The sequence below is a fragment of the Leucoraja erinacea genome, chromosome 15, assembly GCF_028641065.1.
Source record: "Leucoraja erinacea ecotype New England chromosome 15, Leri_hhj_1, whole genome shotgun sequence".
Classification (NCBI taxonomy): domain Eukaryota; kingdom Metazoa; phylum Chordata; class Chondrichthyes; order Rajiformes; family Rajidae; genus Leucoraja; species Leucoraja erinaceus.
Window position 1 is genome coordinate 29812407 of NC_073391.1, and position 20793 is coordinate 29833199.

The following is a 20793-nucleotide window of genomic DNA, read 5'->3' on the forward strand; positions in this document are numbered from 1 at the left end:
GGGGAAGAGACTATTCTGCTACAATAGCAGCAAAGAACTGCTGATGCTGGCTAATATACAAAAGGACACAAATTGCTGGAGTAACTAAGCAGGTCAGGCAACATCCTGGAGAATATGGATAGGTGATGTTTTGGGTTGGGACACTTCTTCAGACCTATCGTACCTGTGCCACTTCTCTGAATGAACCACCCAAATACGATTGAGTCAGGAAGACCCTCTGGAACGTAAAACATGCTTGTTTGCTCACTTCAATTCTCACAAAGGGACATCCGGAAAAACAATTCTATTTTCCCCTCCTTGAATGCAATATGGTCTGCTGAGTGTTTCCAACACTTTGTTTTTATTTTGGAATTCCAAAATCCACGGTTTTTCTAATTGTTCTGCTTTTGTTGTTCCCATCTTCCTACTTCATGGGAAAGGGTTCAGCTTCACTATTACTTTACTATTGACATTTTCCAATACAAGCACCCAAGAACATGGCACAGTGGTGTAACGATAGAGCTACTGCCTTACAGCGTCAGAGACCCAGGTTCGATCCCGACTACGGGTTGCTAGTCTGTACGGAGTTTGTACATTCTCCCCGTGATCACACAGGTTTTCTCCGAGATCTTAGGTATCCTCCCACACTCCAAAGACGTACAGGTTTGTAAGTTAATTGGCTTACTGTATATATATATATATTTTTTAATTGTCCCTAGTGTGTGTAGGGTAGTGTTAATGTGCGGGGATTGCTGGTCTGTGCAGACCCGGTGGGCCAAAAGGCCTATTTCTGTGCTGTAGCTCTAAACTAAACTGAACTAAAGTTTCCTCTGTATAATTCCATGTTAAACCATTCCATGAAAGACTCAATAAGCCACATTGATCCACAGCAGTGCATTGGCAGCATCCATAGAGTCAAACAATCATACAGTATGAAAACAGGCCCTTCGGTCCAGCTTTTCCTATCCATGTAACCGTCCAAATGTTTTTTAAATGTTGTGATAGTACCTGCCTCAACTAGCTCCTCTAGCAGCCCACTCCATATACCTACTACCCTTTGTGCAAAAAAGTGGCCCCTTAGGTTCCCATTAAATCTTTCCCCCACTCAACCTTCTGACCCAGAGATCAAGAACATGGACAAGAAACAATGAATGTACAAATTATAACGTGCAAAAATATGTACAAAGATGAAAATATTTATTTTTTGGCCAGATCTGCCAACCCTAAGGAAGTAAATAGGTATGATTATTAACATTACCTTTGTGAGAGACTTCAGCCCAAGAGCAGTGACCACCGCGCCTGTAGTTGCACTGACGTATGCTGTGCCCAGCTGGCTACAAAGAGTTAAAAGAAAAGCAATCTCAAACAACTACAGATTTGTTCCACATATTTTTACTCCAATCAAGATTTATCTCAAAATAAGTTTCATTTTTGGAGCTCCATTCTTCGGGCCTTTAATTTAAACCAAAATAAGAAAATATTTTTTTATAAATATACGTCAAACATCAAACATAAGTGAATGTGGAAAATTGGAATCCAGTTCCGAAACAGACAGATTCAGCCGTGGCCAGCAATTTTAGAAAGAGAAATGAACCAAATTGTTCTTTGGAGATATATACAACATTAAATACATTCAACTTTATGTATAATCTATACATCGACAAACTTGGCAGTACTAGGCAGTAATAAACCAAATATTACTGACACAATGAATATGACCCAAATATAACAGATTCAGGGACAGTTTTCAGGCTACTTGATGGTTCTCCCCAAAACTAGGGTGGAGTCCCAATCTGCCAACCTACCTCATTGCAGATCTTGCACTTTTTCTTTGCAACTATAACGCTGTAATTCTGTAATACTATATTCTGCACTCAATTCCTGTCTCTTTGCATTCCCGGTTGTACTTGTGAATAGCTTGATTGAACGTGTTTATGGGATGATTTGACTGGGCAACACAAAAAACAAGGCTTCTCTCTCTACGTCGGTACCCAACAATACTAAACTAATACCAATAACAACCCCGTAGTGTACAAGTGCCTCTGTCCCTGCTACTACTGCATCTTTTCTGGCCTAAGATTCTGTGGCATGAAAAGCAACACTACATCCAGCATCACACTGAAAGAGCCCAAAATCAACTAAAAGCTTTAATGGCCTGCAAATACCTGACCCCAGCTTTAAAAACTTGAGGGTTTTTTTTAAGATTTTAGATGTCATTAAAGTTCAGAGACATTTAAAAAATATTAATGGTGCAATAAATAGTAATCATTAAACTCTTTTAATTACTTTTAAAATGGGTCAAATGTGCAGTAGTTAATTATAAGCAAAATGAATTTGCCTTCCACTCGATGTCCCCAGTTTCACAAGGACCACTGAAATCAATGGGGTGACAACTTCTGCATGAACTGCAGCCCAGCACAGATTCAAAGAGGGATTCTCCAGTGCATACGATGGAGAAGCGTAAGATGGAGTAGGAGGAGCCACCTCTGAACATCACATGGGAGTCCAGGGATGGAGCACACTGACTGACATGGCACTGCCAGTAAGCAGGTACCATCCTCCCACATTTGGAACCACTGGCGCCTGCCAGAGATGTCAAAACGTGGCAGACAATGCTCACCCTTGATCAAACTAAACTTATCTTTCAATATACAATAGGTGCAGGAGTAGGCCAATCGGCCCTTCGAGACAGCACCGCCATTCACTGTGATCATGGTTGATCATCCACAATCAGTACCCCATTCCTGCCTTCTCTCCATATCCCCTGACTGCTATCTTTAAGAGCCCTATCTAGCTCTCTCTTGAAAGCATCCAGAGAATTGGCTTTCACTGCCTTCTGATGCAGAGAATTCCACAGATTCACAAGACTCTGGGTGAAAAGGTTTTTCCTCATCTCCATTCTAAATGCATTATGCCTTATTCTTAGACCGTGGCCCCTGTTTCTGGACTCCCCCAACATCAGGAACATCTTTCCTGCCTCTAGCTTCCCCAAACCCTTAATAATCTTATATGTTTCAATAAGATCCTCTCTCATCCTTCTAAATTCCAGAGTATACAAGGCCAGCCGCTCCATTCTATCAACATATGACAGTCCTGCCATCCCGGGATGAATTTGTACACCTATGCTGCACTCCCTCAATAGCAAGAATGTCCTTCCACAAATTTGGAGACCAAAACTGCACGCAATACTTCAGGTGTGGTCTCACTAGGGCCCTCTACAACTATTTCCTTGCACTGAATAGCAAAGCACAGGAACGGGCATTTCGGCCCACAATGTCTGTGCTGAACATGATGCCAATTTAAACCAATTTCCAAAGAAATGCCGAAGTAACTCAGCAGGTCAGGCTGCATCTCTGGAGAAAACAGCAAGGTGACGTTTTGGCTTGGGACTCTTCGTCAGACACTCTGTACCCTCTCATAATCTTGTATCAGATCACCCTGCAACCTCTGATGTTCCAGAGATATTTCTTGTTCTAAAAGTCTCAATAGCTCCATAAACTAATGTATTGATAGATTAGTCACCTGGTCAAAGACTTTCTAAAATCAAACTGATAACACTTCTTCTGGGTACTTATTTCCACTGAATTGCATGTGCTCTCTTATTTATAAAGACCCATAAAAGCACACGTTCACTATTGTTAATTTGCTGCACAATTTCTCCATGCAACATTATTGAAGATAAAGCATCACAGATTTTTTCTCCCACTTACTAATAACGGCTAAGCACGGCAAGCATAGAGCAAGGGTGCAAATTATCACTGACAGAAAATAGCAAGGATGCAGATGGAAAATAAATACTAAAGAGTTAAGAGTTTTTACCTTCAGAATAAATTCAATTACATTTGCAGTTTTAATTTCCTCAGTCTGTCAGTTTCTTTCAATGCACCAAACAACTCATTAAGCTATTACGCAAAGGAGATTTATACAAACTTGGATATTAGCTCAGAGATTATACATTTTCATGACAATATTGCATGCATTTTGACTGCAATTATTCCCGGGCTGCCTACCTCACTGTCAGCGGCGTATCTCCACTTCTGTTGGTGTAGTTAACGATTGCATTGAAGGACTGGTTGGCCCATTGCCAAAAGACCACCGCTGGAGTTGTCCTGTTCACAAAGGAAAATGTTTAAAAATCCAATGGCCATGCACACCGAGCGCAGCAGTTTGTTTTGATCCATAAAAATGTGTAGAATATCAGCTATTAGATGTGTATTGATAAAATTAAAACAGCAACCAGAGTGTTCAACGAAGTTCAGATCCGTGTGAACAAGATCCCCAAAGGCAGCAACTGGTGCAATCTGGTGAGGCACTGTGTCACTGTTTTAACAAGCATGCGCAGAGGTTGCCAGCAATTTTACAGTAATCATAATAAACACTGCCAGTTGTACAGTTGCTACATCTGCAAACTCCAGACTACTTATTTGACTCATCAGGCTGGATCATATTTCAGTCTGAATGTCAAAGAGGGTTTGATGTTCCCGAGGTGCACATTGTAGAAAAGAAGTTCAGAGTGGAAATTAACTCCTCATTCTACAATCAAAATTGGGCTGGTTTGAGTCTCGCATTGTGCTTCAGCCCATGGATACAATTATGAGCAGCTTGTGAATACGTAGCTATCCAAGGGCTGGCATTGAAAAATGTAAAAACTGCATGCTGAAAATCTGAAATAGAAAGAGAATGCTGGAAACATTCAGAAGAGAAGGCAGCTTGTGTAGAATGAGACACAAAGTTATGGTTCAAGTTTGAAGACACTGCATCAGAACTGGGAAGGATTTAATTTGAGTTTAGACTACACGGTGGTTATAGAACACAGATAGTTGTAGTCAAGTTATATATATATATATATATATATATGGGACCAGGAAGTGCTTGAGGCAGGTACTTTAACAATATTTAAAATACATTTGGACAGGTAGCTGGATAGGAAAGGTTTAGAGGGATATGGGACAAACATGGGCAATTGGGACAAGCTTCAGGAACGCAGGGTGGCGCAGCAGTAGAGCTGCTGCCTTACAGCGCCAGAGACCCAGGTTTGACCCTGACTACATGTTCGGTCTGTACGGAGATTATACGTTCTCCCCGTGACTGCATGGTGCTTTCAGTTTTCGTCTACACTCCACAGACGTGCAGGTTTGTTGGTTAATTGGCTTCTGTAAATTAAAACATTGTTCCTAGTGTGTAGGACGTAGCTCATGTGCGGGGTGATCGCCTCTCGGTGCAGACTCTGTGGGCTGAAGGGCCTGTTTCTGCGCTGTAGTTCTAAAGTAAAGATGGGGCATCTTGGTCGACAGGGATGAGTTAGCTGAAGGGGCTGCTTCTATGCTGTATGTCTAAACTTACCTGTAAAAGGTCAGCATGCAGCCAGTTATAGACATGTTCATTGGAACTTGTGCAGACATCCGTCCGATGAGAATCATTTTGTCCCCTGTATCTGGATGAAAAGCGGAATCGTAGAGATACTTTGCCTGCCAGAGCTCATCCTCAGTCAGTCCTGATGGGATTTTGCCAAGCCTGAAAGCAAAACAACAAAAATAAGGTGCAGTAGTAAACAATAGCTACAGACATTACATTAATATGAGAACAATATTTTTAAGAATTCAATTCTCCTCAACTAAATGATAATTTTAAATTTAGATCAAAGTAGACATTGTTCGAGCATCTCAGCAGGCCAGGCAGTATCTGTAGAGGGAGTTGACAGACAACGTTTCATCAGGAACCTTCCTTAGTTTAGTTTAATTTGGGTTAGTTTAGTTTATTGTCACATGTATAGAGATAGAGTAAAACACTTTTTAGTTGCGCGCTATCCAGTCAGAAGGACTATACTGTCAGAAGGACTATACTTTGTGGACTACAGCTCTGCTTTTAATACCATCCTTCCCCACAAACTGGTGGACAAACTGGGGGACTTGGGACTTCCACACTCCACCTGTACGTGGATAAATAGCTTCCTGTCGGGTCGCAGCCAGAGAGTCAGAGTGGGCCATCATACATCCACGGCCCTCAGCCTCAGTACCGGCTCTCCACAGGGCTGCGTACTGAGCCCCCTGCTCTACACCATCTACACACATGACTGCACCCCCGCCCACCACAGCAACACCATTGTCAAATTTGCGGATGACACTACGGTGGTGGGACTCATCTCCGGGGGGGACGAGTACGCCTACCGGGATGAGGTGGAGCAGCTGACAGTGTGGTGTGAAGAAAATAACCTGCTCCTCAACACCTTAAAGACAAAGGAAGTAATAATAGATTTCAGGAAGAATAAAACGGACATGGTACCATTGACTATCAGAGGGGACTGTGTAGAGAGGGTGGCGGATTTCCGCTTCCTGGGAATCCATATTGAGGAGGACCTGACGTGGAGCGTGAACACCACTGCGCTGCTGAAAAAGGTCCAGCAGAGACTGCACTTCCTGAGGGTGCTCAGGAAGAATAACATCACTCAGAGACTGCTGCTGTCCTTTTATCGGTGCTCCATTGAGAGCATACTAACATACTGTGTATGCGTGTGGTACACCAGCTGCACAGCGGCTCAGAGGAAAGCGCTCCAGAGGGCCATTGACAACGCCCAGAGGATTGTCGGCTGCCCTCTCCTTACCTTGGAGGACTTACACAGTTCCCGCTGCACCAAAAAATCCCAGAATATCATAAAGGACATTTCCCACCCTGGACACTCCCTGTTTGAAATGTTGCCGTCAGGCAGACGGTACAGATCTACAAGGACAAGGACAAATAGACTAAAAAACAGTTTTTACCCCACTGCTATAAAAGCACTAAATGTAGCCGCCAAGGAACGCAGGGGCGATACAGACTAAGGGACTGTGGTACACTGTGAAATCGACAGAAGGATGGAGGGTTGGGTGTGTATGCGTGCTTTGTTCGTGATATTTATTTAGTTGTTTATCTTTTAATATTTTACCTTGTATGTATCGTTAGCTTTTAGAAATGTTTGAATGCTGCACTGACTGGCTGACATTTTAAATTTCGTTGTACATGGTTCATGTTACAATGACAATAAAGAAACTATTCTATTCTATATTCTATTCTATACTGAAATCTGAGAACGAGGAATGGCCCAGACCCGAAAAGTTGTCTGTCCACTCTCTCCACAGATGCTGCCTGGCCCACTGAGTTCCTCCAGCACTTTGTGTTTTGCTCAAGATTCCAGCGTCCACCTTGTAATTTAGGTGATGCTCACAATACCTACATATATCCTTTCCTGGCAAACGGCACTGTTTCCCCATTTTGCATAGTTTACAAAAGTGTTGAACAGGAGTGTAAGGGTAGCTGTGAGAGAATAATGGCTGAGGACAATTGTGATCTGCAGTCATAGAAAACATGTGCAGGAGTAGGCCATTTGGCCCTTCAAGCCAGCACCGCTATTCAATATGATCATGGCTGATCATCCAAAATCAGCACCCCATTCCTGCTTTTTCTCCATATCCCTTGATTCCTTTAGCCCTAAGAGCTAAATCTAACTCTCTTGAAAACATCCAGTGAATTGGACTCCATTGCCTTCTGTGGCATAGAATTCCACAGATTCACAGCTTTCTGGGTGAGAAGGTTTTTCCTCATCTCAGTCATAAATGGCCTATCCCTTATTCCTAAACTGTGACCCCCCTGGTTCTGGACTCCCCCAACATCACAAACATTTTTCTTGCATCTACCCTGTCCAATCCTTTAAGAATTTTACATGTTTCTAGAAGACCCACTCTCATCCTTCCAAATTCCAGTGAATATAAGCCCAGTCGACCCATTCATCATGATACATCAGTCCCACCATCCTGCGAATTAACCTGGTGAACCTACGCTGCACCCCCTCAATAGCAATAATGTCCTTCCTCAAATTAAATTACCAAAACTGCACACAATACTCCAGGTGCACTCACCAGGGCCCTGTACAACTGCAGTAGGACCTCTTTGCTCCTAGACTCAAACCCTCTCACAATGAAGGCCAACATGCCATTAGCTTTCTTCACTGCACGCTTACTTTCAGTGACTGATCGACTAGGACGCCCAGGTCTCGTTGCACCTCCCCTTTTCCTAATCTGACACCATTCAGATAATAGACACAAAGTAACTCAGCGGGACAGGCAACATCTCTGGAGAGAAGGAATGTCCGCACCATTCAGATAATAATCTTCCTTCCTGTTCTTGCCACAAAAGTGGATAACGTCACATTTATCCACATATACAGCATCTGCCCACTCACCCAACCTATCCAAGTCACCCTGCAGCTTCATAGCATCCTCCTCGCAGTTCACACTGCCACCCAACTTTGCGTCATCCGCAAACTTGAAGATGTTACATTTAATTCCCTTGTCTAAATCGTTAATATATATTGTAAATAACTGGGGTCCCAGCACTGAGCCTTGCGGCACCTCACTAGTCACTGCCTGCCATTCTGAAAAGGACCTGCGAATTCCTACTCTTTGCTTCTTGTCTGCCAACCAGTTCTCTATCCATGTCAATACCCTACCCCCAATACCAAGTGCTCTAATTTTGCACACTAATCTCTTGTGTGGGACCTTGTCAAAGGCTTTTTGAAAGTCCAGATACACTACATCTACGGGCTCTCCCTTACCCATTCCAGAAGATTAGTCAAGCATGATTTCCTCTTCACAAATCCATGCTGACTGACCGATCCTGTCATTGCTTCCCAAATCCGCTGCTATTGCAGTCGTTTGACATGGGGTCAGGAAGAGCCATCCTGCACTTCACAGCGAGAGATTCCTTGCTCAATGTGTTGGTTCAGATCTACGGCAATCCCTTTACAGATCAACCTTAGTTTAGTTTAGAGATACAGTCCCACCGAGTCCTAGCCAACCAGTGGTCACTCATACACTAGTTCCATCCTACACACTAGGGATAATTTACAGAAGCTTGCAAACCTGTACGTCTTTGGAGAGCTTTATCTAAGACTCTTGAGGGAAAACAAAACCATACAGTAGACTTATGTTTTGATTTCAGTAAGATTTCAAGCCACCGATCACACCTTGTTTTTTAAAAAGTGTGTATTAAAGAACATGGCGATCGAAACTAAACCAAGTGACAAATATTTTTTTTAACTGGAATGTTTATCTGACACTTCAGCACGCTATATTAAATGCCGGCTGTCACACGATGGGACAGTCTCAATCATTTTTTTAATCTACAAATACAAACAGTGGGCCACAACTTACAAATATCATGAGAAGTTTCCATCAACTGTATTAATGTATAAAGCTGCACAGAGCAACAGAGTGAACAACAGGTAGGTTGAAGATTCTTAATTAGTTTGATGGCTTTAAAAAGAACTTGAGGATTGAATTCCTCCCTTAAACTCATGGATGGCCAGTGTTTTTAGCTAAATGTTTATATAATAAAATAATAAATATTCACTTTGTCAACATTTTGCTGCAGTTGACCAATAGACACTCGTTGAAAAGGGCAACTATTTAATCAAATAGGCAATAATGCAATCAGTCTGAAGAAGGGCCCAGACCCTAAACGTCACCTATCCACGACCTCCATGGCGGCAGTGGTAGAGTTGCTGCCGTGTAGTTCGATCCTGACTACGGGTGCTGTCTGTATGGAGTTTGTACGTTCTCCGTGATCCTGGGGGTTTCTTCCGGGTGTCTAGTATCCTCCCACACTCCAAAGATGTACAGGTCTTCTGGTTAGACACAAAATGCTAGAGTAACTCAGCGGGACAGGCAGCATCTCTGGAATGAAGGAATGGGTGACGTTGACCCAAAACATCACCCATTCCTTTTCTCCAGAGATGCTGCCTATCCCACTGAGTTACTCCAGCTTTTTGTGTCTATCTTCGGTTTAAACCAGCATCTGCAATTCCTTCCTACACAGGACTTCAGGTTAATTGGCTTCAGTAAAAATTGTAAATTGGCCCAAGTGTGTAGGATAGTGCTGATGCACTGGGGTGATAGGTGTGGTCTCAGTGAGCCTGTTTCTATGCTGTATATCTAAAGTAAAGATACTTCCTGACACGCTGAGCTACTCCCACGCTTTGTGATCCATGTGATCAAACATTTGAACCCACATTTTCCAAGATGCATTCTAGTCCTCTGACATCATGGTAACATTGAACCAGAAGTCATCTTGCATTATTTTATCATGTAAAAATCATCAGAGTCCTGTGCTGGGAGCAGGGTGAAAGAGTTTCAAAAACAGGGGTAGCAGGCCAACAGATAGTCAGTCAACAGGGTAACTCATAACCACATCAAACAGTGGGTGCCCTCGGGCTCCAAGCCAAGTCGCTGTGCAAGTCTAGACAGGAAGTGTTGGCAGTCAATTTGGACATGGGATAAAAAACTTTGAATTCAATTATTCTGCATGAATCTTTGGACAGCCAACAGAAGTAGGAACTCTGATCTGTTTTCAAATTGACGACGGACCGATCTGGTTAAGCACCACACTTTGCCAAAGTCTCCTTGCAGTCCGCCCATTTACTATATATCACTATTCTTGTTGCTGCAGCATTGAGGCAGAGAAATAATTGAATTTCACTCAATCAAATACTGTCAGCTCCCCCTCCCCCCCAATGGTGAAATGTCAAAGACTAGAGGGCATAGTTTTACAGTGAGAAGGTGCAAATGGGCAACGTTTAAAGGAGATGTACAGAGCAAGTGTTTTTACACAGGTGGTGGTTTATGCATCGAACATGCTGCCAAGAGTGGTGGTGGAGACAGATATGAATAACATTTAGGAGGCTTTTACAGAGGCTCATGGATATGCAGGGCATGGAGGATTACTTGTATGCAGAGGAGATTAGTTTAACATGTTAGCATCATGTTCGGCATGGATATTGTGGGCCGAAGGGCCTGTTCCTGTCCTATATTGTTCTATGCTCTAAGAAAAAAATATAACTAGATAAATTTTATTAGAGTACAAAATTGCCCAGAGTAGGTGAATCAAGAACTAGAGGACATAGGTTTAAGGTGAGGTTGAAAGATTTAATATACACAAAGGGTGGTAGATATATGGAATGAGCAGCTGGACAAGTTGAGGAAGGTACTATTGCAACATGTATGAAACATTTAGATAGGTACATGGATAGGATAGATTTGGAGGGATATGGGCCAAACACAGGTAGGTGGGACTGGTGTAGATGAGGTATGTTGGTCGGTGTGAGTGAGTTTGGCCGATGGGCTTGTTTCCACGCTGTATGTCTTTATGACTATTATTTACAGTAGACAAAGAGATGAGTTGATATGACATTATCCTGCTTACATTGCCTACACACTTACTTGTAGTCTTCAATAACAGTCTTGGCTGCCCCCAGTTCTTCACTAGATGCTAAAATGTTGCGAGGGTCAGTCACCATGAAGAAGTGCTTGGCTCTTCCCATGAAGGTCCCCTGGTCCCATCGTGGTTCTTTTAAATTTATATCAGATCTCAACAGTCCAGACATTTTGCACTAAAGAAAAATATTAAAAAAGATTACTGGAATATTGCTACATCCATTATCAACACATCACAAATTACAAATGCAAAGATCTTTTAGCAAGATGCTTAAAACATTTGTATTGCTTCAATTTCTTGTACCACAACAATGGGACATTATCGAAATGTTGTTCTACTTTTGATTGATAGATTAAATTGGTTGAAAAATACCGCATGGAAACAGGACTGAGTCCAAGGCAAGCATCGATTGCCCGTTTTCAAAGAAGAAAGTACTTATTTAGAAATGCAAGATTAACATTTTAAACATTATTGATGTTGGCAAAATATTATACATGCTTTGCAAGTCATATGCCCCAATGCATGAAAATATAGTCATCATTTACTTCCCAGTCTTCAGAGCTAAGAGAAAATCTCAATTTGAGATACGGCTTTACCCACATTTGAACAATACAGCGATGTCAAAGACCCAAAATAAACATTAAGTGCTTTACAAGTTAAAACATAAGTGCTTTACCAGTTAAAACCAGGTCCCAACCCTGGTCTCCGATAGCTCTGAAAGCAGGATGGTGAACAGCAACAAGCAGAAGTAGACTATGTACTATGATGCAGATTCATTAAGAAAAGTAATTAGCAACAAAACCAAAAAAAGGATCCACACAAGCGTATCTAATATAAATATTGACCCTCAAATAGAGAGAATTACAGATATTCCGATCCTAACACTGGAGTGCAATCATGTTATTATCGTGTAGTAATAACCGTGTATCTCAGAGAGATGGACTTTATACCCTTTCCAATTTGACCAGGAAATTAAGAACAAAGCTCTCAAAAATCAAATAAAATAGCCAGATAATATCAGGATAGACACAAAAAGCTGGAGTAACTCAGCGGGACAGGCAGCATCTCTGGAGACTTTTCGGGTTGCGATCCTTCTTCGGACTGGTTAGGAATAAGGGAAATGAGGGATATAGACAGTGATGTGGAGAGATAAAGGACAATGAATAAAAGATACGCAAAAAAGTAATGATGATAAAGGAAGCAGGTCATTGTAAGCTGTTTGTAGGGTGAAAATGAGAAGCTCGTGCGACTTGGGTGGGGGAGGGATAGAGAGCTGGGGCTACCTGAAGTGAGAGAAATCAATATTCATACCACTGGGCTGTAAGCTGCTCAAACAAAATATGTGATGCTGTTCCTACAATTTGCGTTTAGTTTCACTCTGAGAATGGAGGAGACCGAGGACAGAAAGGTTTGTGTAGGAATGGGAAGGAGAATTGAAGTGTCCGGCAATCGGGAGAACAGGATGGTTCACGTGGGCAGAGCAAACAATATCCCAGTCTCGCCGATGTACGAGTCCACATCTTCAACAATGGATACAGTGGATGAGGTTGGAGGTGGTGCAAGTGAACCTCTGTCTAACCTGAAAGGACTGTCAGGGTCCCTGGACAGAATCGAGGGAGGAGGTATAGCGATAGGTGTTGCGTCTTCTGCGGTTGCAGAGCAAGGTACATGGGGAGGGGGTAGGAAGGGATGAGTTAACCAGGGAATTGCAGAGGGAACAGTCTCTGCGGAAGGCAGAAAGGGGCGGAGATGGAAAAACAAGGTTAGTGTGGGATCCCGTTCGAGGTGGCGGAAATTTCGCACCATTTCCAGGAAAATAAGTTATGCCATATTGCTTTAACCAAAGTTAAATGTCAGAGAAATTCTGCAATTAAGTGTATTAATCAATTTAATTAGGTAAAGCTGCCAGTCATTTCAAAGACAATTGGCCTCACTAGACTCCACATCTTGAGATTAGATTTTTTTTTAAATCACACAGTCACACTTACATTAATTGATGCATTACTTTCATATTTTGAATCAAAATATTCTGGAGATGTTTTGTTCTATTTTCCATTCTTCTCTCCCCACAAAAACAGGTTATGATGACAAGAACAAGCCTATCAGGTTCCCCAAACCTCTCCACCAGCGTCACAGACTACCTTGCATTCAGATCGGCTAATTTGAGTGTTAACACCTTTGATGATCCATTCACTCCTGCAGCAGCTGGAGCAAAACCATTCAATAGCTTATTGTCACAAGACATGGTCATAAACCTACAATACTGCTGCCGTTTAACCCACCATGTCAACTGTAACAACCTGCCGATAAAGGAACGAGTATGCCTGGATCTTAAATAAAAACAAAAAACTGCAGATACTGGTTTATACCAAAGATAGACACAAAGTGCTGGTGTAATCAGTGGGTCAGGCAGCATCTCTGGAGAAAAAGGATGGGTAATGTTTTGGATCGGGACCCTTCTTCTTCGACCCAAAAGTCACCCATCCTTTTTCTCTACAAATGCCACCTGACCCACTGCGTTACTCCAGCACTTTGCATCTGTGACTGACTATTAAGTCTGGGTGACTGGAATTCATTGCCACAGACAGCTGCGGAGGTTAAGACATCGAGTATTTTTAAGGCGGAGATTGATAGGTTCTTGATTAGGAAGGCTGTCAAAGGTTACGGGGAGAAAACAGGAGAACGGAATTAAGAGGGAAAAATAGATCAGCCATAATTGAATGACAGAGTAGACTGGGTGGGCCAAATGGCCTAACTCTGGTCCTATGTCTTTTGGCTGCATCTGCTGTATCATGAATGCACAGAGAGCAGAAACGATTGTAATTCATATGCACTGCGGTAATGGGGGATTTAAATCCTTTGCTCGGGGAGATGGGGGAAGGGCGACATATAAAGAATTACCACATCATAAATACATAAGCCGCCCTGATGGTAGTGGACTCCCTGTGATCGTTTCACATCACAAAACCAACGAGATTAATATATCCTGTCTTTATTTTTTCCACTGAATTCACACTTCTGAAAACACTCTTCTGTTGTAAATGGATTGCTAGTGCGACATATGTAATTATTTATTGAAACATCCTCTTAATTCGTCCATGTTAATCACGGACAAGCTTGCTTCTGCTATTACTGGCCTGAGTCAAATTAAATTTTTATGCCTTACGATTTCATTACACAATGACAGCTAATTATAATGTTGCTATTCTTGATACCTATGAAATTTCAACTCTTAAAGATATGTCCATTGAGACTGCTTCCTAAAACTAACAAACTCCGGGATATTACCAGAGAAATTATGCATACATTTTTCTTTTAACATCTATCAACGTGCCCTGGGGGCTCTCGTCTTTCTGATAATAGGAGACAGCAAGCGATTTAATTGATCTCACTTTAAAGGAACTGCGGATTTGCAGTGGGAACAGGGCCTTCATTTTAACTCCCTTTTAGAAACAGAACAGGGTTTAATGTCTCATGTCTCAATACAACCCGATATCAGCAATTGAGTACTGCTGACAGCAATATAATCTGCCCCAAAGCCAATGGCTCTTTGAAACAAATCAAACCTGCCAAGGAGAGGAACCAAGGATACAATCTGCCCCAAAGCCAATGGCTCACCAAACAAGCTAAACCTGCAACGGAACCATGCATTTTGTTGTCTCTGTACTGTACACTGACAATGACAATTAAAATTGAATCTGAATCTATCACCAACAAGGGAATGGCCCTGACCTACCATCTACCTTACTGGTGACCCTTGGACATCTTTAATCGGACTTTACTGGACTTTGTCTTGCACTGAACGTTATTCCCTTTATCCTGTATCTGTGTACTGTGGGTGGCTTGATTGTAATCATGCATAGTCTTTTTGCTGATTGGATAGCACATAGCAAAAAAGCTTTTCACTGTACCTCGGTACACGTGACAATAAAATAAACTGATGATATTGAAAATGAACAGAAGAGCACCTCCAGTCCCCACTAGGAGCCAACTGTACACACTCCAAAATATTCCATTTTTATTCATTGTTACTCAAAGCTCAAAACTGAAGGCAATGCCGCAGGATGGGCCAGACTATGGCTCTGCCTAATAGGAGTATCGTGTTCTTTAATTTAGAGATATAGCATGGAAATAGGCCCTTCAGCCCCCTGAGTCCATGCCATCCATCGATCACCCACTCACACCAGTTTTATTTTATCCCAATTACTCAGTCTCAATAGGGGTGATTTACACAGCCCAATGAATCTACAAACCTGCACATTTTTGGGATGTAGGAGGAAATTGGAGCATCCAGAGGAAATCCATGCAGTCACGGGGAGTATGCGTAAACTCCACACAGAGTTTACCACAGATTAGGATTGAACCTGGATCTCTGACACTGTGAGGCAGCAGCTCAAACAGCTCTACCGCTGCGTCACTTGCTTTCATTGCAAAAGAATTGAGAATAGGAGCAGGGAGGTTCTACTGCAGTTTTACCTTGGTGAGACCACACCTGGAGTATTGCGTACAGTTTTGGTCTCCAAATCTGAGGAAGGACATCCTTGCCTTCACCAGACTGATTCCTGGGATGACAGGACTGTCTTATGAAGAAAGACTGGATAGACTTGGTTTATACTCTCTAGAATTTAGAAGATTGAGGGGATCTTATAGAAACTTACAAAATTCTTAAGGGGTTGGACAGGCTAGATGCAGGAAGATTGTTCCCGATGTTTGGGAAGTCCAGGACAAGGGGTCACAGCTTAAGGATAATGGGGAAATCCTATAAAACCGAGATGAGAAGAACTTTTTTCACACAGAGAGTGGTGAATCTCTTGAACTCTCTGCCACAGAGGGTAGTTGAGGCCAGTTCATTGGCTATATTTAAGAGGAGTTAGATGTGGCCCTTGTGGCTAGGGGGTATGGAGCGAAGGCAGGTACGGGATAATGAGTTGGATGATCAGCCATGATCATATTGAATGGCGAATGGTGCAGGCTCGAAGGGCCGATTGGCCTACTCCTGCACCTAATTTTAGGTGCTATATGTTTAGGTGCTGACTCCACAATGTTTCACCACCTGCATGTTTCACTTGAGAATTACACTGTCCCCGGTGTCAGTGTAATTCTCAAGTGAGAGTCCCCAGTGGACTTCAGTCGCCATCAGTGTGATATGACTATATGTGGAGTCAAGATTTCACTTAATGTAGAATTTGTTAAGAGTAATAAATGCATGCTCATGTTATTAATAATTGACCACATTTTCTCTTAAACACGCCATAGTGTTTATGAAGATGATGATCTACGAACAAATGCTGAGTGAAATTGGACAAAACAGCTTCATCCCCCATGGGAACAGACCTCATCAATTCTTCTCAAAAGTTGTAGATTGCTCTTTGGTTCCCAATTGCCAAGCATGATACTTTCACTCTGAATATCCACTAAAATGCTATTGTTAAATAGCTAAATAACATGAATAACATATTTTTCACTCAAAGCCATCAGATGCTGCTGGTTGAATTAATCGGGGCAGCAGGGTGAGAGAGTGGAGCAGGAGATGGGAAAAGGGCTTGGAATGTAGTTTAATTATCTTACAGGTCTCTGGGACAGCATCGCAAGAGTGGAAAATGTGGCCTCACTCTGGACATGGAGGAGGTGCAAGATAGAATGGTCTGTATGGGAAATGCTTAACAACTGGGAGATCCAGCAGGCCTAGCCATGTTTGAATGGCGGAGTAGACGCGATGGGCCATATGGCCTAATACTGCTACTATGTATTATGAAAGGAGTACTACATGGGGGGTCTGTTATCCTGTGTTTCCGACATAGAAATCACACCAGGTTTGCAAGGAGTCCCAGTCAAATTTCCCACGAATACGGACTAATCTGGAAATCATTGTTAATATGTTTCATTGTTCAAAAAAACCCAACTGATGTTGAACAGATTCAGTGTTATGCAATTTCTTGGCATAATAGGCCTTTCTCACGGGGCGACTTGACGCAAGATGTAACCAGAGTGAAGTGGTCGTGGTCTAGCACGATATCACACGATATAACGGGGTGTGGTAGACAAAGAGTTCCCACGGTACTCGGCATTTCTGTTATTTGTGCGAGTGACTTGTCCGTCTCCCGAGCTTTCCCGTTAAATCTTGAAAGACATTGTAAACTGTCAAGTGTAATTAAATCATCACGTGGCACAAATGATGGGGGGGAGAGAGAGAAATGAGGGGAGACGTATATACACACACAAAGCAGAGTTTTACTGTGTATGTGGGAGACACAGATGGACTGAGCACAGTACCTCGGTCTTACTGTGTGTGGGAGAGGGGGAGAAAGAGACGTACACTCACAGAGGCAGAGTCTCTCAGCCTGTGTGAGAGGGAGGGAGGGAGAGAGGCACATACAAGGTGGATGTGAAATCTCACCTGCCTGTTTCAGTGACAGACACCCGCCGCCAGTAAATGGACACCCCCATCTGTCTCCTCCTCCTCTCCCTCGACTCCTCCACCTTTCCCTCCCAACTCCAGTCCCGTCCCGCCCCCTGGGAAACTGAAGGGAGCAACAATTAACTGCTGCCTGCCCGCTGAGTTAAAGAGTTCCCACGGTAGTTTGACGATGTTAGTTGCGCCCAAGTTTATATTTCCAACGTGTGTTTCAGAGTAAAGAGTCAGCGCAGAATCCTTGATATTCAAAAACTGTCTGAATCAGCAAGTTAGACACAAAATGTTGGAGTAACTCAAGGCTAACATATTTTTACATCACTAAGATTGGTACAAAAGGAATTTGTAGGCAGAACTGCTGCCTCACAGCACCAGTGACTCGGGTTCAATCCTGACCTCATGTGCTGTCTGTGGTTTGTGTGTTTTTCCTTTGACTATTCAAATTTAAACTAAAATCGAAACTAAAAGCTTTAAATGTTGAATAAGGCATACCTCATTAAAGGACATGGATCACATGACTATGTTTACTCTTATTCTCAATACCCCACCACCTTGAACACATCTTTAGATACTTTAGCAATATTGCGTGGAAACTTCGGCCCACCGAGTCCGCACCGACCACTAACACTATCCTATACACTAGGGAGATTTTACAGTGTACATAATAAGCCAACAAGCCTACAAACCTGTACGTCTATGGAGTGTGGGAGGACCCGGAGAAAACCCACTCGGACACAGGGAGAACATACAAACTCTGTTTAGACAGCACGCGTAGTCAGGATCGAACCCTGTGTAAGGCAGCACCTCTACCACTACGCCATTGTGCCTCCCCTATCTGTATGACTAGATTCAAAGAAGCAATCACCAGAGACCTATTAGAAACTAAATCACATTCCTCACAATGACAGCACTGTAAATCATGTTGTGTGGCATAATCATTTCATGGGGCCCAAGTCCTTCTCGTTCCTTCAGCACCATTAAGCCAGATAACCAATATTGGTGCAATGCAGGAATGTAGAAGCAGACACTAAATGCAGCCGATGTAGTGAGGATACGGCATTCACAGGACTACATGCATGACAGTCAGCTGAAGGTGCAACGACAGAGCACGAGGAGGAAATAATTCTCACAACCCAGCCCATCAGGTCAATATCCAAATCCTTCCACTGCCTATCAGAACTGGTAAACAATCGATCAGTATCTCCATCCTAAGCCACAGCAGAGATCGGTAGCTCTGGGAAGAGCAAGACTGAGTGATTCACAGCCACCTCAGTCAGTGAATTTTTGCTATGGAAGTTACAGTAACAGATGCTGACATTCACCCACATTGATTCAGTCCTTGTGACATCAAGCTGTACTGCACTGTACATACCAGCAGTTTATAACAACTTATACCATGGAGCTCAAGAGGATGAGGGGTGACCTTCTAGAGCTGTACAAGATCTCAGAGTGAGGGGGGGGGGGGGGGGGGATTTAATGGGAACCTAAGGAGGAACTTTTTTTTCACAAAGGATGGTGGGTGTATGGAATGTGATGCCAGAAGATATAGTTGAGGCAGCTACTATGACAACATTTAAAAAACATTTAAACAGGTACATGGATAGGCCAAGTTTAGAAAGATATGGGTCAAACGCAGGCAGGTGGGGCTAGTGTACATGAGGCATGTTGGTCGTTGTGTGCTGGTTGGGCCGAAGGGCCTGTTTTCACGCTGTATGACTCATGACTATAACAATTAACTATCAAGGGCGGCACGGTGGCGCAGCAGTAGAATTGTTGCCTTACAGCACTTGCAGTGCCGGAGACCCGGGTTCGATCCCGGCTACGGGTGCTGTCTGTACGGAGTTTGTACATTTGACCCATGATCTGCGAGGAGTTTCTCCAAGATCTTCGGTTTCCTCCCACACTCCAAAGATGTACAGCTTTGTAGGTAAATTGGCTTGGTAAATGTAAAAATTGTCCTGAGTGTGTGTAGGATAGTGTTAATTTGCGGGGATCACTGGTTAGCGTGGACCCAATTGGGCCGAAGGGCCTGTTTCCACACTGTATCTCTAAACTAAACTAAGCAATGTATTGCCGCACTGCCAATGATCTTACTCCAGAATTCGTTCACTCTCTACATAAACTGTACCAAACACATTGTAACCATTGTTCATCTGATGACAGCATTGAGAATGTAAGATTCCCCTGCCTGCGAAAAGAGGAAAAATCCACTTATGGCTCTTTAAGTCTAACCTTGGCAAACTAATGGAAGGAAAGATCAGTAATGCTACTGAGCTGCCCTATTCATTAATAAGATGCTCACTATGAAGTTATAGAGCTACACACCTCATGAACAGGTCCTTAAGCCCAACTTATCCATGCCGGCCAAGAGGCCTACCCGAGCAATTCTCACCACCATTCAGTCTGGGCTGAATAAGGACCTAGCTGTTCCAAAGTCAGTCACAAGATCTGAAATACTTAGGTAAGACAAGATTAACTAGCTTTACCATCATGTGGCACCAAATCTCCCCCAAACAATTTGTCAATTGGCATCAACAGCAACTCTAGCTGAGGTCATGCCGAGCACAAAAGATGATTGCTTTTCCTTCTATCATGTAAGAAGAGAAAATGTTTGTTGACGATTGTAGTGTTCAGATGCATCGTTAATTCTTCAGACTATAAAGCAGAGTGTGCCACCATGCAGCAGGATTTGGAACGTAACATTTGGGAAGAAGAAAACTAAGTAACATTTGCTCCATAAAGAGTCACCAATCTTCAACAAGAAAGGCAACCAGTCTTTCCTAAGTAAAACACAAAGCGCTGGAGTGACTCAGCGGGTCAGGCAGCATCTCTAGAGAACATGACATTTCGTGTTGGGATCCTTCCTCAGACCAGGCTTTCTTAATGCCTCTCACTAATGTACCACCACCAAAATGCCTACCAACAACATCCTGGGATGTTCATATGCGTTTAAGTGTTGGAATCCATGAAATTACATGATAAAATAACCAACTACTCCTACACTCAGCAATTAAACAATATACGAGTTGGCAACACCCTAGGTTATTCATATGTTAAAGTGTTGAAATTTCCAAGGAAAATTACTAGTGAGCTAAGCCTGAACCAAGTTGACACTGTTTCCAGCTGGTAAATTGCTGAGTGATGGGGAAATCAAATTC

At 42.8% G+C, this 20793-nt stretch overlaps 1 protein-coding gene across 2 annotated transcripts in view; it reads right to left on the minus strand.

The window, feature by feature from the left end:
• Window positions 1–20793, minus strand: part of sfxn3 (sideroflexin 3) — a 60094-nt gene that overhangs the window by 21039 nt on the left and 18262 nt on the right. For both annotated transcript variants that reach the window (XM_055646989.1, XM_055646988.1), the window contains exons 2-5: window positions 11229–11398; window positions 5323–5493; window positions 3990–4088; window positions 1238–1313 (exon numbers count right to left, since the gene is read on the minus strand). In XM_055646989.1, coding sequence (XP_055502964.1) covers window positions 1238–1313; window positions 3990–4088; window positions 5323–5493; window positions 11229–11392 — 510 coding nt within the window. In that variant the 5' untranslated portion in view covers window positions 11393–11398. The remainder of the gene's footprint in view (window positions 1–1237; window positions 1314–3989; window positions 4089–5322; window positions 5494–11228; window positions 11399–20793) is intronic.